The sequence below is a fragment of the Strigops habroptila genome, chromosome 1, assembly GCF_004027225.2.
Source record: "Strigops habroptila isolate Jane chromosome 1, bStrHab1.2.pri, whole genome shotgun sequence".
NCBI classification, from domain to species: Eukaryota; Metazoa; Chordata; class Aves; order Psittaciformes; family Psittacidae; genus Strigops; species Strigops habroptila.
In genome coordinates, this window is record NC_044277.2 from 4,514,262 (window position 1) to 4,532,570 (window position 18,309).

At 41.4% G+C, this 18,309-nt stretch overlaps 1 protein-coding gene across 2 annotated transcripts in view; it reads left to right on the top strand.

Annotated features, from left to right (window-relative positions):
- Window positions 1–18,309, top strand: part of TRAPPC9 (trafficking protein particle complex 9) — a 481,851-nt gene that overhangs the window by 68,725 nt on the left and 394,817 nt on the right. For both annotated transcript variants that reach the window (XM_030504527.1, XM_030504536.2), the window contains exons 15-16: window positions 3,005–3,168; window positions 14,772–14,924. In XM_030504527.1, coding sequence (XP_030360387.1) covers window positions 3,005–3,168; window positions 14,772–14,924 — 317 coding nt within the window. The remainder of the gene's footprint in view (window positions 1–3,004; window positions 3,169–14,771; window positions 14,925–18,309) is intronic.

Sequence of the window (18,309 nt, forward strand, 5' to 3'; positions counted from 1 at the left end):
GTGCCCCATCTCTTACCATCCCATGCTAGTAGTACCCTCTACTGGATCCTCTGTCTCCACTTTGTAACACCTCAGCTATCACACCAGTCCTATGTTTCTCTCACTATGTTAGTGATAAATACCTCACTCTACCTAGTACACCTGCTTGTTACTCCTATCTATATAAAACTATGGTTGTGCCAAACAGAGGTAACAGAAATAAAGCAATTAGGTGTAGCCACCAGGTCAAAAGATAAAATCCTGCTACAGCTTTTGTAAGTCAAAGCAAAGTTGCAGGCAGGTCAGCACAAGTTCAGAGCAGTCCTAGAATCAGAATGGTTTGGGTTGGAAAGGATATTTAAAGATCATCTAAAGATCATCTGCACAGCAGGGACCATTTTTCGCTAGAGCAGGTTGCTCCAAGCCCCTGTGTCCAACCTGGCCTTGAACACTGCCAGGGATGGGGCAGCCACAGCTTCTCTGGGCAACTTGTGCCAGTGCCTCGCCACCCTAATCATAAAATAATTCTTACTTATGTCCAATCTGAACCTACCCTCTGCCAGTTTAAAGCCATTCCTCCTTGTCCTGTCACTACAAGCCTCGATTAAAAAGTCTGTGTCTTTCTTACAAGCCCCCTCTAAGAATTGAAATGCCACAAAGTCTCCCCAGAGCCTTCGCTTCTAGAGACCTGACAGCCCCAGCTCTCTCAGCATGTCTCCATAGCAGAGGTGCTCCAGCGCCCTGATAATCTCCAGCCTTCTCTGGCCTGGCTCCAGGAGGCCCATGTCCTTACGTTGTTGCTCCCAGAGCTGGACACCATTCTCCAGTTGGGGTCTCATGAGAGTGGAGCAGAGGAGGAGAATCACCTCCCTCAACCTGCTGGTCACGCTTCTTTGGGTGCAGACCAGGATACAGTTGGCTTTCTGGGCTGCAAGCGCACATTGCTGGATAATATCTCATTCTTCATCTACCAGTATCCCTTTGACAAGCCTCAGTTCTGAGGTCTTGCAAGTCCAGAATAAAGCTGAAACAAGGTATACATGAATTGGGATGGTTTTTAATTTTAAGAAGCTGCGTTACAGAAAAGGATTAGTTTGGGCTCAGGTTTCAGGTGTACATCTATACAGTAATTGAAGGTGCCATTTGTTTGGTTTGTTAGTTTGCAATTCCATGATACTTTTGTCTAAATATGAGGGGAGCAAAGAAATTCTTTCTTTAGTGTCATTCCAAACGCCCAAACTTCAGAGTGCTGCAATGATAACCATACAGGACAGTAAATTTTAAATGATCAAAACAATGTGGTTTAAGTACTTTTCATAGGTGCGTTCTGAAAGACTAAGATTTACTCTTGTTTGTGGAGGTTGCTTATATTGTGTTCAAGAAAGACAGGATCGAGAGAAAGGATGGCAGAAAAACTTACTGAAAGAAGTTGCTGAACCTGGGTTTACGAACAGATTTATTGGTCATTAGTCTCAGTAGCTTTTGCCCTTGTATCCTTGATGCCTTCTGACCACTTTGCATTAGCATGAAAAATACAGTCAGAAATTGAACCTCTGCCCATCTGTCTTGTTCTGCAATCTTCCTTCCCTCATTCATGTTCTAAAAAGTTCATTTATATTCACTGTTTCACCTTTCACTCAATGAATGTCTTCCACGATCCATTCCCATAAGGTTTCTGCCCTCTGCTGTCCACTAAACTGCATCCTCCCAACTCTCACGTTACTTCTCCTAGCAGAGGTCAAGGTTACTGCTCGATTCTCTTTTATCTATGATGTGTTGTCATAGTGCTGTGTATATCTGCTCTTTCAATAATTGACTGGTTTGACACATTTGTTACTTTAAAAATGAAATCCTTCATACTCATTTAAATAAATTCTCATGTTTCTGAAGCTTTAGATACCCAGGCATTTTCTCTAGCACATAAAACTCATAGAATATTCTTTTTTCATCTCTTTACAATATATTGCTCTCCTACATATATCTTACCTCATGTTTCTGATATTGTTAGGATCCCTTAAGAAAAGTTTGAGTGAACGGCTGCATGAGACAGTGCTGTTTATGTGTCATTGAAGAGTCACAGCCTGGTTTGGGTTGGAAGGGACCTTAAAGCTCATCCAGTTCCAGCCCCCTGCCACAGGCAGGGACACCTGCCACTAGAGCAGGTTGCTCCAAGCCCCTGTGTCCAACCTGGCCTTGAACACTGCCAGGGATGGGGCAGCCACAGCTTCTCTGGGCAGCCTGTGCCAGCGCCTCAGCACCCTCACAGGGAAGAGCTTCTGCCTCAGAGCTCATCTCAATCTCCCCCCTGTCAGTTCAAAGCCATTCCCCTTTGTCCCATCACTACATTCTTATAAAAAGTCCCAAAAATATCATATATTGGTGGAGTTTGGTAATGCCTAACAATGTAAGATGATGTGTCCTCACGTGTGAGTACAAAGCTTTCATCTCTTCTGAGGTTTCTCCTATCAGCTGACTTCATTCTTACTTTTGTAATTTTTATGGGCTAATCAGAGGCCTTGCAGAGGACCTGGTTTCTCCAATGTAGTGCTCAACTTCATATTCTACTCATTGATACTCGTTGTTACTCAACACTAGGATTCTATCACTGGGTAGATCAGATATCAATTCTGTCAAGTTCACTCATTCTAATGACCTGTTTTTCTTTTCTTCTCTTTTCCCTTTCTTACTTTTCTCCCGTTTTCTGCAATTTTAAACTAGCTTTCACAGCCAGAAATACATATTTTATATTGTTTGAAGTCTGACTTGTCTTACGCATAAATTATTAACATTTGTCCTTAATGGTTATAAAAAAGATTCTGGCTAAAATGAGAGTGGGAAATTAATATCTTCAAGATTGGAGAGCAGTAGTTTCTGAGTCTTCAAGGAATAGTTTATAGAATATACAGAGTAATATAGAATATATGTATTTTTATTAAATATATAGTTATATATATAGTAAATAGTAGCTTGGGTAGGCTTTTAACATTCTAATCATAATATTTTGTTCTTGTGTTACATTTTGCAGGTCTGCTCATACACTTCAGCCTTCTTCAGGGGATGAAATCTCTACTAATGTGTCTGTCCAGCTGTACAACGGAGAGACCCAACAGCTTATCATCAAGTTAGAAAATATTGGAACAGAACCACTGGAGAAACTAGAGGTCACAGCAAAAACAGTCAACACCAAGGGTGTGTATGCTGATTTATGCTTCTAGATAACAATGGTAACTTTTCTCTGATAAAAGAGGGACTAGTTGAGTTATGCTTCTTTTAGATCAGTTTAGAATAAATCTTGTAATCCATGTTACGGAACTGGAATAATTTACTTTGATTTTATTGTAGGAATATAGAAATGAAAGAGAATGAATGAAAATGAAAGGAGCCGTAGAACCATCTGTGTGTTAAATGGTATCAGCTTTTTGAAAATCTAGATTTCATTTTAATGTTACTTAGGAAAGTAAAATCCTGAGGCATTAACGAGCAAAAGGCAGGAATCTTGGGTCTAAATTTTTTCTCCTTATGTCTAAATATACTGATTAGTTAATTAAATAAATTACCATTAGCAGTAATGTCTTATTTGAGGGAATTGAAGTAAATAAGCCTACTTCTCTGTCACTCACTGAACAATAAGAAAAGAATTGGGTAAAAGACTTTAAAAACCAAGGCAATGAATGAAATAAGCTATTGTGAGTTAAATTGGAGGTATGGAAGAAATACAGTACATCTCCTGCTCCCACTTATTTCTCCTAAAATACTCTCTATATATTAGTATTAAAAAGTAGTCTGATGGGCGAACCTTGCTTTTGTTTTGTGATGTGTTTTATCAGTTTTGGTTTGTCCTCTGAGGCATTGTTACAAAAATGATTATGAACAGAAGCACTGCAGATGACAAGCAAGATAATCTTTATTGACAATAGAAATACCTTGTTTTAGTGCAGGTTTTGTTCTGTCAATGACAGAGTATTAAAATGCAGTGTGATACCTGGTGATTTTTGTTCACTTCAGCGTTTGAGCTCGTTGACTCTTTTCGTTAACAGAGTATCCTCTTCTCTGTAACCTGAGAGAATCAGAGTTGCCAATCATTTAAGAATAGATTTTCTGCCTGAGACTTGTTACCAAGAATGATTTTAGAAGCTGAAATGTATGATGACTTACTGTTCTTTCTTCAGGAAATCCATCGTGCTTCTGTGCTTGGTGCTGTATGTATGTAACAGAAAGACCAAATACAGCACACATATTGAATGGTGAACTTGATGAAATAAAATGTATTGAGTGGTGAAATATATGGGCCTCTGAATCAGATATTAATCAGACCCTTAGTACATAACATTACACAATTAATTGGTTCAGAATTTTGAAAAAGTGACTTGTCAACTTTAAATCCATCATAATTCAGTTACAACTTCTGTTAAAAACAGTAGGGAAAAAGGAGAAAAATCGATATACGCAGCTATGAGTTCAGCAGAACCTCAATTTTACTTAATCCTTCATTTTCTTTCTCTGTAGAAAATGCCTACAATGAAACCTGTTTATGTATTTGACAGATTCTTAGATGTTAAGGGTGATAATTCTCTTTATCAGAAAAAGGAAAGTTTTTCTGAGTATGCATATTTCTTAAATCATCATTTTGGAAAAACAGAAATGAGAGCATGTTTTGAGAGGCACCAAATGATATTTGTTCTGGGTCTGAGAACCTTGCCATCAAAACCGTAGAATAATAGACGTCTACATGGGCAGGGACCTCTGGAAATAGTTTTAAACAACGTCCTTGTGAAGGAAAAAGTCTACATCAGGTTATCCAGAGTCCTGTCAAGTAGAATCTTCAGTTTCTTGTCTTGTTCAGACTGAGATCATGATATTCAGAAGCAAAATGCACCCCTATTTTTGGAACTGTATGCTTGAGATAAACCCTGTTATCAGAGGAAAATATACAAGTATGACTTTTTACATCACTGTGTGCTGTGGGTATGATGTAAAGCACTGAAATATGCGATCTGTGGCAGAAGAGCCACATTAAGCATGTTATTTCAAATGTGGTTGCATGTAGGCCTTGCAAAGGATGGACCTTTGCCTTCTTGGCAAATGGACTCTCTTCCATTTTAGTTATTATTGTAAATTGATACAAATACATAAAGATGGACTCACAAAATAGTGTGACATGTGACATGGGATTCTGGTGATCAATGAGGAACTTAAGATTTGTGATGTCAGCAGCTCAGTTTAGTCAGTGAGTACTGTGTGCATGGAAATAATGTGGGTGCAACGTTAAACCATCTCTAATAGCAATACAAACTCTTAACTTCATATATAATATCAAGTTGAGAGCATATGCAGACGCTTATGAACTGACTGTAGTGCATTAAGAAGTTGTCTCTTGGATGTTCTTTACTACTCCTCAGCTGCAATGTGCCTGTGATTTAAGCTGCTCAAGGTCTCCTTGAAAGCTGTTAGGCATCTTCATCTGCCATGACCACAGCTTGCCTGTCAGCTTGGGAGCCCATGAGAAGTTGTTGTCTAATTTCATCCAAATGCAGAGTTTTCAATCATCCTTTATTTCACCTGTTTTACTTTGAGTATTTTAGTCTTGGCTCGTAAATCTTTTGTACCTGCTGCACGCCTGCCTCTCTGACTTACTTTCCTTGTGTTTCTGGGGCCATCTTTTAGCACAAAGATGAATGCTGGAAATGGCAAACATTCTCTGGATGGGATTAACTGTTGCGGTGCAGTGCCCTTCATTATGTTAGCTGTAGCCAGTAGCTTCTCTTGAGGAAGCCCACTTCTCCACTTATTTTCAATGGCGTCTTGTGAATGAGAACCTCTGGAGATCAGGCTTTGAAACTTGCCTTCCCTTACTTCCTCTCTTCTGTTCTTTCAGGTGCACCTCTTTAGGGCTTTTTCCACTCAGGCCCTCAGATAAATGACCAGAAATTGCAGCTCACCCTTTGCAGCTCACCACAGGGTTTTTGAGTCCTTTAGCAGCCGTGCATTACGAACAGATCCCGAGGCAAATCAGCAAAAGGGAAAGGGACTTGTCATGCTGGCACAATAAACACGTCTGTCATGTCTTTTAATGTCTCGTTGCACGACCCTGTCTACGAGGCTGTGGTGTCTGTAGGCTGGACGTCACATGTATACTGTCAAGGTCAACTCTGTGTCACCTCGCATTGTCCTTCAGTAGATCAGATAGTCTAATACTTTTTTTAGAATGATGACGTGCAAAGCTGGATGCCTTTCGTAGACTCATAGAATTATTTGGGTTGGAAGGGACCTTAAAGATCATCCAGTTCCAACCCCCTGCCACGGGCAGGGACACCTTCCACTAGAGCAGGTTGCTCCAAGCCCCTGTGTCCAACCTGGCCTTGAACACTGCCAGGGATGGGGCAGCCACAGCTTCTCTGTGCACCCTGTGCCAGTGCCTCAGCACCCTCACAGGAAAGAGCTTCTTCCTTGTATCTAGTCTAAATCTCTCTGTCAGTTTAAAGTCATTCCTCTTTGTCCTATCACTACATGCCCTGTAAAAAGTCCCATCCTTTGTTTCCAGTCAGTTCTTGTCAGAGGCTTGCTAGGTCTCAGTTATGGGGTGCACTCTAAAAGCTTTGATAACCCAACTGCTTGATCCACTTGGGCAAATGTAATACTGATGTTATCAAACTTGAAGCCCTGAGAGTGTGCCAGGCGTTCTTACCAGCCGCACAAGTTTTTAGGCTCTAGCAGTGAGCACCAGCTGCACACACTGAATGAACTTGGATGATGAAGGAAAACCTCAATGAACTTTCTTAGAAGTGGTTGACCTCTGGAATTTAAACATAGAGAAATGAATTCCCCTGTCTAGCTGTATTCTTCCCATGGTCTTGGAACACATCTGCTTGCGGTCTCAGCTGTTTAACTGTGCCAAACCACAAATAGAATCGTAGAATGGTTTGGGTTGGAAAAGACGTTAACATCATCTAGTTCCAACCCCCCTGCCATGGGCAGGGACACCTCACACTAGACCATGTCACCCAGGGCTCTGTCCAACCTGGCCTTGAACACTGCCAGGGATGGAGCATTCACCGCTTCTCTGGGCAACCCCTTCCAGTGCCTCAGCACCCTCACAGTAAAGAACTTCTTCTTTATATCTCACCTGAACTTCCCCTGTTTCAGTTTGAACCCATCACCCCTTGTCCTGTCAACTACTATTGATGATGAAGAGTCCCTCTCCAGCACCTTTGTAGCCCCCTTCAGACACTGGAAGCTGCTCTGAGGTCTCCACGCAGCTTCTCTTCTCCAGGCTGAACAGCCCCAACCTTCTCAGCCTGTCTTCATACGGGAGGTGCTCCAGCCCTCTTATCATCCTCGTGGCCTCCTCTGGACTTGCTCCAACAGCTCCATGTCCTTTGTATGTTGAGGACACCAGAACTGTACACACTACTCCAAGTGAGGTCTCATGAGAGCAGAGTAGAGGGGCAGGATCCCCTCCTTCGACCTGCTGGTCACGCTTCTTTTGATGCAGCCCAGGATACGGTTGGTTTCTGGGCTGCGAGTGCACACTGAAGCCGGCTCATGTTAAGCTTCTCATCAACCAACACCCCCAAGTCCTTCTCCGCAGGGCTGCTCTGAGTCTCTTCTCTGCCCAACCTGTAGCTGCAAAATAAAAACCTACTCTGAGATCCAGGTAACCCATTTTAAGAACTGTGGATATCCAGGAATAGATCTGTTTATCTGTTTTTTTGCCAAACAAAACTGTCAAGTCTTTCAAATTGGGTGTGTTCCACAGAGAGTTGTGGCTTTTCTCCAGTTAGTCCAAACATCCTTGTGAAGGTAGGACAAGAAGAAGTGTTAGTGTTTCAGCCCCAGTCTAGCTGCCACGAATTCACTAACTGGGTTTCTCAGCTGAAGTCTCTTCTCTGCCCACACTGGCTGATTGAGATCATGATTTTGTATGATTCTTACTATTTTTTCCACTCATACATATACTAAATGCTTCGTTATTTTAGAGCCATTTTTCCCCTCTTTTTAGGGATACTTGCTAATTGCCTAGAGGAAACTCTGCTGTGTGTGTTTACTTTGTAAAGAGCGTAACAAGTCCTGCAAGTTCATTTCTATCTACCAGATCTGAATTCAAAATACTCTGGATTGTCTCCTCAATTCGAAAGGTGGTGTTTTTTCCCAATATCAGAGTAAAATTAATAATAATATTGGCATGCAGCCTATGAGCCAATGAATTTACTGGTGCTTTTAACCTTGTAATTCTAGTGTGCACACCCCGGTTTCTCATTAAAAACAAAAGGTAGCAGATACTCTGAATTGCTAAATATACAGTTTTCATTTTTACTAGAATTTCATACACTTGGGGAAGTTAAGATGTATGAATGCCAGTGCTTATGAATTCAGAACTTGTAGTTATTTTGAGGTCCTGTGTACTGTGCTAGGAATATCAATTTCAGTTGGTGAGGCATGAAGAATCAGACGTGCAGATGACCGTAGAAGTCTGAAGAGCTTTGTTACCGTGAAACACGTCAGATTTCTGTCTTCAGGTGTCTGATCGTAATTGCATTTAGTGTACTTTGTGCATATTGAATTCAGAGATGTGGAGTTCTCTGGTCTCGTCCTTCCGTGCTACTTGGAAGCTGCTCGTGCATTTGTATTTCTTTTTAGCTGCTCAGCTTGAGAAGCAGCAGTTCTGGTTGTTCCACCCAGGCTTCACCTTTCAGCTGTAGTCTGTTAGGTTTTCCTTTCCACGCAATTTCTTTTTGTCCTTACTTTTAAACTCTTTTCCCCCAGTTTTCCAAGTGGACCTCCAGGCTCAGCTTCATCTTTTTATCCTCCTGTGTTTTTTGCAGATTTGTGTTTGTCAGGAATCTACAGATACGCTTATAACACTATTCTACATATATACAGTTTATTGGATGCTTTAAGTTCAGGTTGCAGTTTGAGGCTATCTGCTGATCGTAAAGCTGTGGTTAACAGAGGATTCAGTTCCATCCTGTCATATTCACCCACAGAAAGACAAAGATGTAAGATTTTACATGTCCTACTAGGGCTAATGGTCCATCTCACTCAATACTCACTAGGGGATGCTGCTTAGGGAGAGCATGCAAGTCTTTCCACTGTCGTGTTTCTCTTGTGCTTGCTCAGCATGTAGATGTGTGCATACATACTCTTTTTTAATTATCCCTTTGTGGATTTGCCTATCCCCTTCTGAAGCTGCTGATACTGCTTGCCTCTGCAGCCTCCTGTAGCAACAAATTCCAGAAGTTCACTACCAGATGGGTAGAAAAGTGCTGTATCTGTTTTAATCTGATCTCTTCTTAGTTTTATCAAATGTTCCCCGTTCTGAGACCAGGGAATTTAGTGAGCAACAGTTCTGCATTCACTTTATCTGCCGTCTTTGTAATGTTTACAATCTGCAGTCATCTTTCCCTGCTCAGCCTTTCAGACCGAAGGGTCTCTGCTCACAAGGCAGCTGCTCCACACCTTCATCATTTTAGTTACTGTTCTTTGGGCTGTCTCTAGTTCTAGTATGTCCTCCATGTAGTACAGAGATCATACCTGCAAGTGTTTAGGATGTGAGCACACCAAAGTTCTATACAGTGGCAAACTGCTTCCCCCTCAGACTTGCTCTCAGTATCCTTCCTGATGATGACCTGGGTTTTTTGCTTTGTTTGGTTTTCTGTTGCTGCTCATGTGGCGATTCCATAAGTCAACTGTGAGAAGCCATGGTGACTCCATGGTTTCTTTGTGGAGTTGCAATTGCCAGTTCCAAGTTCCGGGCATAGCTTGTATTTCACCACCTCACCCAATTGTATTATTTTACCTTTATGTATATTGAAGTCCGTTTTTTGCTTGCTCACTTGATTTCATGAGGTCCTTTTGAGTTTCTTGTTTATGATGTTACTACTTCCCCAAATGATTTTGAAATCTACTCAGGATAAACTCTCTGGAAATGAATCTGATCAAGTGGTGGATGTAATTTACAGAACAATTTAATGCTGATAGCATTTTGTTTTGGCAGACCTTAAAATCTGTTAAGAGTTATACCGGTGTAGGGTAACCCAAAGTCAGATTATGGGTAAGCTGTTCCGTTTGTTACAATTTTAGTGATTTAATATTAAGTAAAATAAATAATAAAAGAAGTTAATAATTTAAACTCGTAACTAACAGGCACTTGTAACTTGTTTGGTAAACACAAATTTGGGACTGTAGAAACTACTGAATGAAGGCATGCCTCAAATGAGACAGGTTCCCACTGAACTGAAAGGTTTGAAGCACCATGCCATAGTATAGAAGCTCTTCCCTGTGAGGGTGCTGAGGTGCTGGCACAGACTTTTCCCAGAGAAGCTGTGGCTGCCCCATCCCTGGCAGTGTTCAAGGCCAGGTTGGACACAGGGGCTTGGAGCAACCTGCTCTAGTGGAAGGTGTCCCTGCCCGTGGCAGGGGGTTGGAACTGGATGAGCTTTAAGGTCCCTTCCAACCTGAACCATTCTATGATTCCATGAGTCTATAATTCACTCTGATAATGATTACTGAACAAGCTGAAGAAAACATTATTAAACTATAAACCAATCTCAGATAAATATAAATTAGATTTTTGTCTACAGCTTAGCTTATAGCTCAGACATTTAGACCTTGTCTTGTAATTGTAGGTGTTACATTTGAGAGTATCTTCAAGGGCTGTTCTCACATGGAAAGTCTTTTCAATTATAATATCTGTCTTCAAATAAATCCCCTACTTAATGAAAATACATTTTGGAAACAATTTGTTCGTTAAACTGAAGATAAGTTCAAGTGCTTGGGAGATGTCATTCTTCTTTGCTTACACTGAGGAAAAACATCCTTTTGGCATAATATAGAATCATAGAATCATAGAATCGTAAGGGTTGGAAAGGACCTTAAGATCATCTAGTTCCAACCCCCCTGCCATGGGCAGGGACACCTTGCCCTAAACCATGTGGCTCAAGGCTCTGTCCAACCTGGCCTTGAACACCGCCAGGGATGGAGCATCCACAACCTCCCTGGGCAACCCATTCCAGTGCTTCACCACCCTCACTGTAAAGAACTTCTTCCTTATATCTAATCTAAACTTCCTCTGTTTAAGTTTGAACCCATTACCCCTTGTCCTACCACTACAGTCCCTAAGGAAGAGTCCCTCCCCAGCATCCTTGTAGACCCCCTTCAGATACTGGAAGGCTGCTATGAGGTCACCACGCAGCCTTCTCTTCTCCAGGCTGAACAGCCCCAACTTTCTCAGCCTGTCTTCATATGGGAGGTGCTCCAGCCCCTGAGCATCCTCGTGGCCCTCCTCTGGACTCGCTCCAACAGCTCCATGTCCTTTTTATGTTGAGGACACCAGAACTGTACGCAGTACTCCAAGTGAGGTCTCACAAGAGCAGAGTAGAGGGGCAGGATCCCCTCCTTCGACCTGCTGGTCACGCTTCTTTTGATGCAGCCCAGGATACGGTTGGCTTTCTGGGCTGCAAGCGCACACTGCTGGCTCATGTTAAGCTTCTCGTCAACCAACACCCCCAAGTCCTTTTCTGCAGGGCTGCTCTGAATCTCTTCTCTGCCCAGCCTGTAGCAGTGCCTGGGATTGCCCCGACCCAGATGTAGGACCTTACACTTGGCTTGGTTAAACTTCATAAGGTTGGCATCGGCCCACCTCACAAGCGTGTCAAGGTCCCTCTGGATGGCATCCCTTCCCTCCAGCGTATCAACCGAACCACACAGCTTGGTGTCATCGGCAAACTTGCTGAGGGCGCATTCAATCCCACTGTCCATGTCACCGACAAAGATGTTGAACAGGACCGGTCCCAACACCGATCCCTGAGGGACACCACTCGTTACAGGTTTCCAACTGGACATCGAGCCATTTACCACAACTCTTTGTGTGCGGCCATCGAGCCAGTTTTTTATCCACCGAGTGGTCCATCTATCAAATTGATGTCTCTCCAATTTAGAGACAAGGATGTCATGTGGGACAGTGTCGAATGCTTTGCACAAGTCCAGGTAGATGACATCAACTGCTCTGCCGCTGTCCATCAGTTCCGTGGCTCCATCATAGAAGGCCACCAAATTGGTCAGGCAGGATTTCCCCTTAGTGAAGCCATGTTGGCTGTCACCAACCACCTCGTTGTTTTTCATGTGCCTTAGCATGTTTTCCAGGAGAAACTGTTCCAAGATTTTGCCAGGCACAGAGGTGAGGCTGACTGGTCTGTAGTTCCCCGGGTCTTCCACCTTCCCCTTCTTGAAAATGGGGGTTATATTACCCTTCTTCCAGTCATCGGGAAACTTCACCTGACTGCCAGGATTTTTCGAATATGATGGACAGTGGCTTAGCAACTTCATTCGCCAGCTCCTTCAGGACCCGTGGATGGATTTCATCAGGTCCCATCGACTTGTGCACGTTCAGGTTCTTAAGATGGTCTCGAACCTGATCCTCTCCTACAGTGGGCCTAAGGTCTTCGTTCTCACAGTCCCTGCATTTGCTTTCCAAGACTTGGGTTGTGTTTTTTTACTTATCAGGAAAAGGGGATAGAGATTGCTCTTCTTGCTAAGCTACTTCTTTTCTTGAAAATAAAAGAAAATCAGAACACTGATATGGTTACAGCTAACTTATTAGAGGAGGTCGAGATGACTTTAAGAAGACAATTACTAGGACAATATTTTTATTCTTGCCTCATATGTGTTATAAAGATGTCTATAATATTGATTTGATGTGAAAAAGCACAAGACAACAATTGATGGTCTGTGAGAAAAACTCGTCTTAGGCACAAAGGAGTCTTTTTTTTTTTTAGGTAGAAGTTAATGGAAAAATATTCACTTTTGTTTCTGTGCAAAACAACCAAGTTTGGACTGGAATTCTAATGATCTTTTTAAAAAGGTCCTTAATTCTAGATGGTAGTTGTTCAGGCAGTATTCCCACCCTGTTTTCACAGACGGGGATCATAGATGAGGGTTTTGAGAGGCTCTGAAATGCCAGTACACTAACTTGCTCTTACATACAGTAGCCTGATGTGAAGTAGAGATGAGCTGTGTGACTTTTGGTGGTCCCTGTGTTACACAAAGCAGTGCTCAAATGGTGTTTCATAGAACCATAGAATGGTTTGGGTTGGAAAGGACCTTAAGATCATCCAGTTCCAACCCCCTGCCATGGCAGGGACACCTCACACTAGACCATGTCACCCAAGGCTGTGTCCAGCCTGGCCTTGAACACTGCCAGGGATGGAGCATTCACAATTTCCTCGGGCAACCCATTCCAGTGCCTCACCACCCTCACAGTAAAGAACTTCTTCCTTATATCTAATCTAAACTTCTCCTGTTTAAGTTTGAAGCCATTACCCCTTGTCCTATCACTACAGTTTCATTGAGCCTCTAGGAGAATTCTTCAGTGTAGTTTGGAGATGGTATGCATTGCTACAGTAGATGAATAAACATAGTATTAGGATTCGATCAGTTAAACCAGCATGTTTATTTTCTGTATTACAGACTTTTCTTAAGTGTTTAGCATTGTATGGTGTTGCAAATGTTAATCAATTTATGGAAGTAGTGGGTTAACCCTGGCCAGAACTGAAGCCCACAACCAGTTGCTTGCTCATTCCCATGTTGTTTCCCCCGTCAGGGTGGGGAAGTGAATCAGAAGGACAAAAGTGAGAAGACTCACAGCTAAAGATTGTTTAATAAGCAAAGGAAAGAGGAAGAAAAAAACAAAACAAAATGACATTTTATGGCATGGAATCATAGGATCACAGAATGGTTTGTGTTGGAAGGGACCTTGAAGCTCATTCAATTCCAACCCCCTGCCACGGGCAGGGACACCTTCCACTAGAGCAGGTTGCTCCAAGCCCCTGTGTCCAACCTGGCCTTGAACACTGCCAGGGATGGGGCAGCCACAGCTTCTCTGAGCAGCTTCTCTGGCGATGCAGAGAGGGAAAAGAGAAAGCTTTGATGCCATGCAACTGCTACAGGAATAGCCAAAAAGCTGGTGAACTATCAACACTGTTCTAGTCACAAATCCAAAACACAGCACGAGGCAGGCCCCTGTGAAGAAAATTAACTCCATTTCAGCCAGACACTCTATAATGGCTTTCCTACCCCGGGATTATTCTAATGTAGCAAAGAAATAAGATATTAGCAGATATTTCTTGTGCCTATTTAGTATCTGAAGTAAGGTGAATGCAGGAAGAAGTCACAGTGTTATTGTATCATTGTAATCTGTAACAACCTTTTCTGTTATTCTGAAAAGAAAAAATTTCTCTTACGTAAAGTTCACAGAGTATCACTGTTTGATTGCTTTTGCTGAAGGTACTGAAATACCTCTAGCTTTTGGCATGCTTCAGAACTTGATGTGAGACATAACTAATTTGCCCTTCCTCCTAAAGGAGACATAACCTTCTGCTCCTCTTTATTTCAAGATGGATCTTTCGATGTTACTGGAGCACTGAGGAGACTGAATAACTGGATAAATTATCTCAGTGTATTGATGAACAGTAAATAATAGGGTTATTTTCCTCAAATTGTCTTCTGGCATGTTAGGCTTGGGAGAAAGGTTAATTATTACAGATTCCCTGTCTCATATGGACTAATGATAAATAGTTTATCAAATAAATATCTTTTAACACAAACTAATCCTGTTTGGTCTCGTATACTTTATGCTTCTCAGTTTTGAGAAAAGGACTTTATGTTATGAAAGAGCCAACGGTCTTTCCAGTCTTCTCCTTGCTTGATAAGTAATTAAGTAATGATGTTAGTTATAAACTTAAATGTATATAAAGCTTATATATATGCTCATGAAAGAATTACTTATTTTCATACAGAGAAGCTGTATGGAGACTTCTTGAGTTGGAAGCTAGAAGATACACTCTCCCAATTTCCTCTAAAACCTGGAAAGATTGCAACACTTACTGTAAACATTAAAGTGAAGCTGGACTTTTCATGCCAAGAAAACCTTCTGCAAGATCTCAGTGATGGTAAGTTTGTAATTCCCTCTTGCTGCGAGGTTTGTACGTACTTCTGTGTGTACAACTTCTGTACATACTCTTATCCGCTTGTTTTACCTTATTTTTACCCTTATCCAATTTGGTTTTACAATATGGTGTGTGATGTGGCTGTGTGTTTTCATATTTTTGTCTTGTAACCCAAAGATAATTCTTCAGTGAGCTGTAGGGATTGAAGACTGAATTTTTGTGACAACTATGTGCGTGACAGTCTGACCAAACAGACCCATGATGAGACCTTGCCCTGGTATCTTTTTAAATCTTTCTTGACGGAGAGTGTTTTTGATGTGTGTCTTTGTGTCCTTATCTTACGAAGATAAAAATAGTTTGCAAACATCAGTGGGCTTTCCAGAGAAACAACATGAAGTTGACTAGTTAGTTATCCAAGATTATAGAATTAGTAATTGTGGTTGACTGCAGTTTTGCTAGAAGTGACATACTGAAATGTCCCAGCACAAGAGGGATGTGGACCTGCTTGAGCAAGTCCAGAGGAGGCCACGGACATGCTCTGAGGGCTGGAGCAGCTCTGCTCTGGAGCCAGGCTGAGAGAGCTGGGCTGGGGCAGCCTGGAGAAGAGAAGGCTCCTGAAGGGGAGACCTTAGAGCAGCTCCCAGTGCCTAAAGGGACAAGACAGAAAGCTGGAGAGGGGCTTTTGACAAGGGCAGATAGGGATAGGACAAGGGGGAATGGCTTCGACCTGCCAGAGGGGAGATTTAGATTAGACATTAGGAAGAAGTGCTTTACTATCAAGGTGGTGAGACAACGGAACAGGGTGCCCAGAGGCTGCTCCATCCCTGGCAGTGTTCAAGGCCAGGTTGGACACGGGGGCTTGGGGCAACCTGGTCTGGTGGAAGGTGTCCCTGCCCATGGCAGAGGGGTGGAACTGATTGAACTTTAAGGTCCTTTCCAACCCAAACCATTCTAGAAGTCTATGAAATGTAGGGCAAAATGCCGTAATATTTGTTCTGAAAGAAAGTTTCATCTGTTTAAACTCATAGTTTCTTTTGAATAAAAAGCCCCACAATGTTTGCTTGTATTAGAATTATCTGGAATTACAAGTACCAGATACTTGTAATGAAGATTTCCTTTTTATAACAAACACACAGTCTCACTGGAGTAATTGCTATACTCTGTATTTTTTCAATTGCATGATATATTTGCACTGATTGGATTAACTTGACAAAACAAGATATTCCTGTATTAAAAAAGTATCATTATTATTTGGACTGTTTCCCAGAATCCAGTTGCAGGTATGCTTATCAGTATCATTAATCCTTAGAAAGTAGATGTTTTCACTGTAGCAAAAATACAACAAAATTCCTTGCGTAGCTTATTGAAGCAGAACAGGACTGATTTCCATGAGCCATCTTGCAAATGTGTTTAGACAGAAATTGTATTAATTGTTAGTAAATATTAAAAGACTTTGTTTTTTAAGCCTCCCTGGTGTAAAATACAGAAACTAGATAAAATATTTGTGGTTTTAATGGCACAAAACCCAGTGTTGCTGCACTAAGATTTACTTATTGGAAAAGCTGATAGTGGAGGAAGTCCATTCTGGGATATCACTGTGCAAACACAGCTGCCAAGGAATTGAGGCTTTGAGAAATGCCCTTGATAGAAAATGTAATTCCATGCAGCACAATTTCTGCTAGAAATTGAGACCCAGGGGTTGGGGGAGCAGATCTGACGCTGACTGTGGGAGGATTTTACTGTTTCAGGAGCAGATGATGCCACATTACTTAGAGATCACTGAACTTTTGGTCCTCGCGTACCCTGTAGATGACCTCTCTTTTCCATGGAAATTCTAATGGTTTATTGCTTCCTTATTTTACAAGAGCTTTTCTTAGCTCAAAATTAAATTCATTGTTTATTACATTGTGTGGAAAAGGGTACAAGTCAGTTGATTCAAAATTTAAAGTGAATTTAGGAAGCTTATACATTGGCAGGTTAACATTAATAGAAAAGAAAGCAGAGTAATTCAGCTCATGGCCATAGGATTCCAGGCTTTTTTTTTTTTCTCCTTGTTTTCCTTTTAATTCTTCCCCCAATAGCAAGATGTCCGGCACAATCTTTTTGTTTCAAGACAAACATTGGTCAACAGTTGGACTTGATGATCCTAAAGGTCTTTTCCAACCTAAATGATTCTGTGATTCTAAATGAGAAGGAACTTGATCAATGTAATCAGTATAACATGTATCAAAGTCAGTATTTTAAAAGCCAGACATTACTGTCTCTTTTGCAGTTCTGTTGATTTCATTTTTGTAACTTCCGAATACTTATATATCTATAGAATTTCCTTCGCTTGCCCTGTCTCCAAAAAGCTTTCAAGGCTCTGTGAAGCTGCGCTTGCCCAGCAGTTTTTCAGATGAAATCACATACAAACAGAATATTTTATAGAAGGAGAAGGTAATGTACTTGTCAGGTTTGACATCAAACAGTTGTGGGATTTGGATTTGGGCCTCTCTTTCTTACCTGTATCTAACTTCTGTGGGACAGCATACAAATAAGATCTTTGAAGAACATTTTTACCTTATTATGTCTGGCTTCTTTGAATGGTTGTGGAACTGAAGCCTGGGAGCAATTCAACCTTTTCTCATTCAATGATGATAAAGGAGTAGAATCCTTTAGTGTCTCTTTAGAACTTTAGTTATGTTTGAGTGCTATTTACTGTGTGTAATCTGAAAGTATTATTAGAGACGCTGAGTACATTGACATCTTTACTTGCTACTTCACTTTTTCTGTATTGCTTTTAATGTTGCAAGTATTGTACTTTCTACAGAGGCAGGATAGAGCCTGAAGAACAGTAAAGAGCTAGAAAAATCAGTGGTAACTGTGACGTGACTTTTAATCATATGGTAGCTATGGTAGCTTTTTCTTCTGAAGACCAGATTTACAATGATGATCAAAATACTTTTGTCTTCTAAAAGTAATGCCCTTAGCAGGGCGTCTGTTACTTTGATCTGTTTTCATTTGCTGCTGAAATTGTTTCCTTTTATGCTGTTTGTAATCAGGACATAGGACAGAAAGGATAAATTACTGTTGTTTCTGATGATACACTTATCCAATTGGAAAATAAACTAAGTTATCAATCAAAATTGCTGATCTAATTCTTGTGTGTTGATGGTATACCATCTTGTAAAGAAAAATATTAGATGTTCTTCTAGATTAAAGGAAACTAAAACACATGAGTGACTGTACAGGATCAGATCAATGACCGTCTGCTCCAATATCCTGGCTGTGATAGTGGCTAAGAGCAGATGTCTGGGGGAGAATATAGGGAAAATCATGAATATAAGTGCTACCACTTTCCTTTAGGTTCTTGGGCTCCAAGTAAAGTTAGCTTAGGAACTTCCAGAGC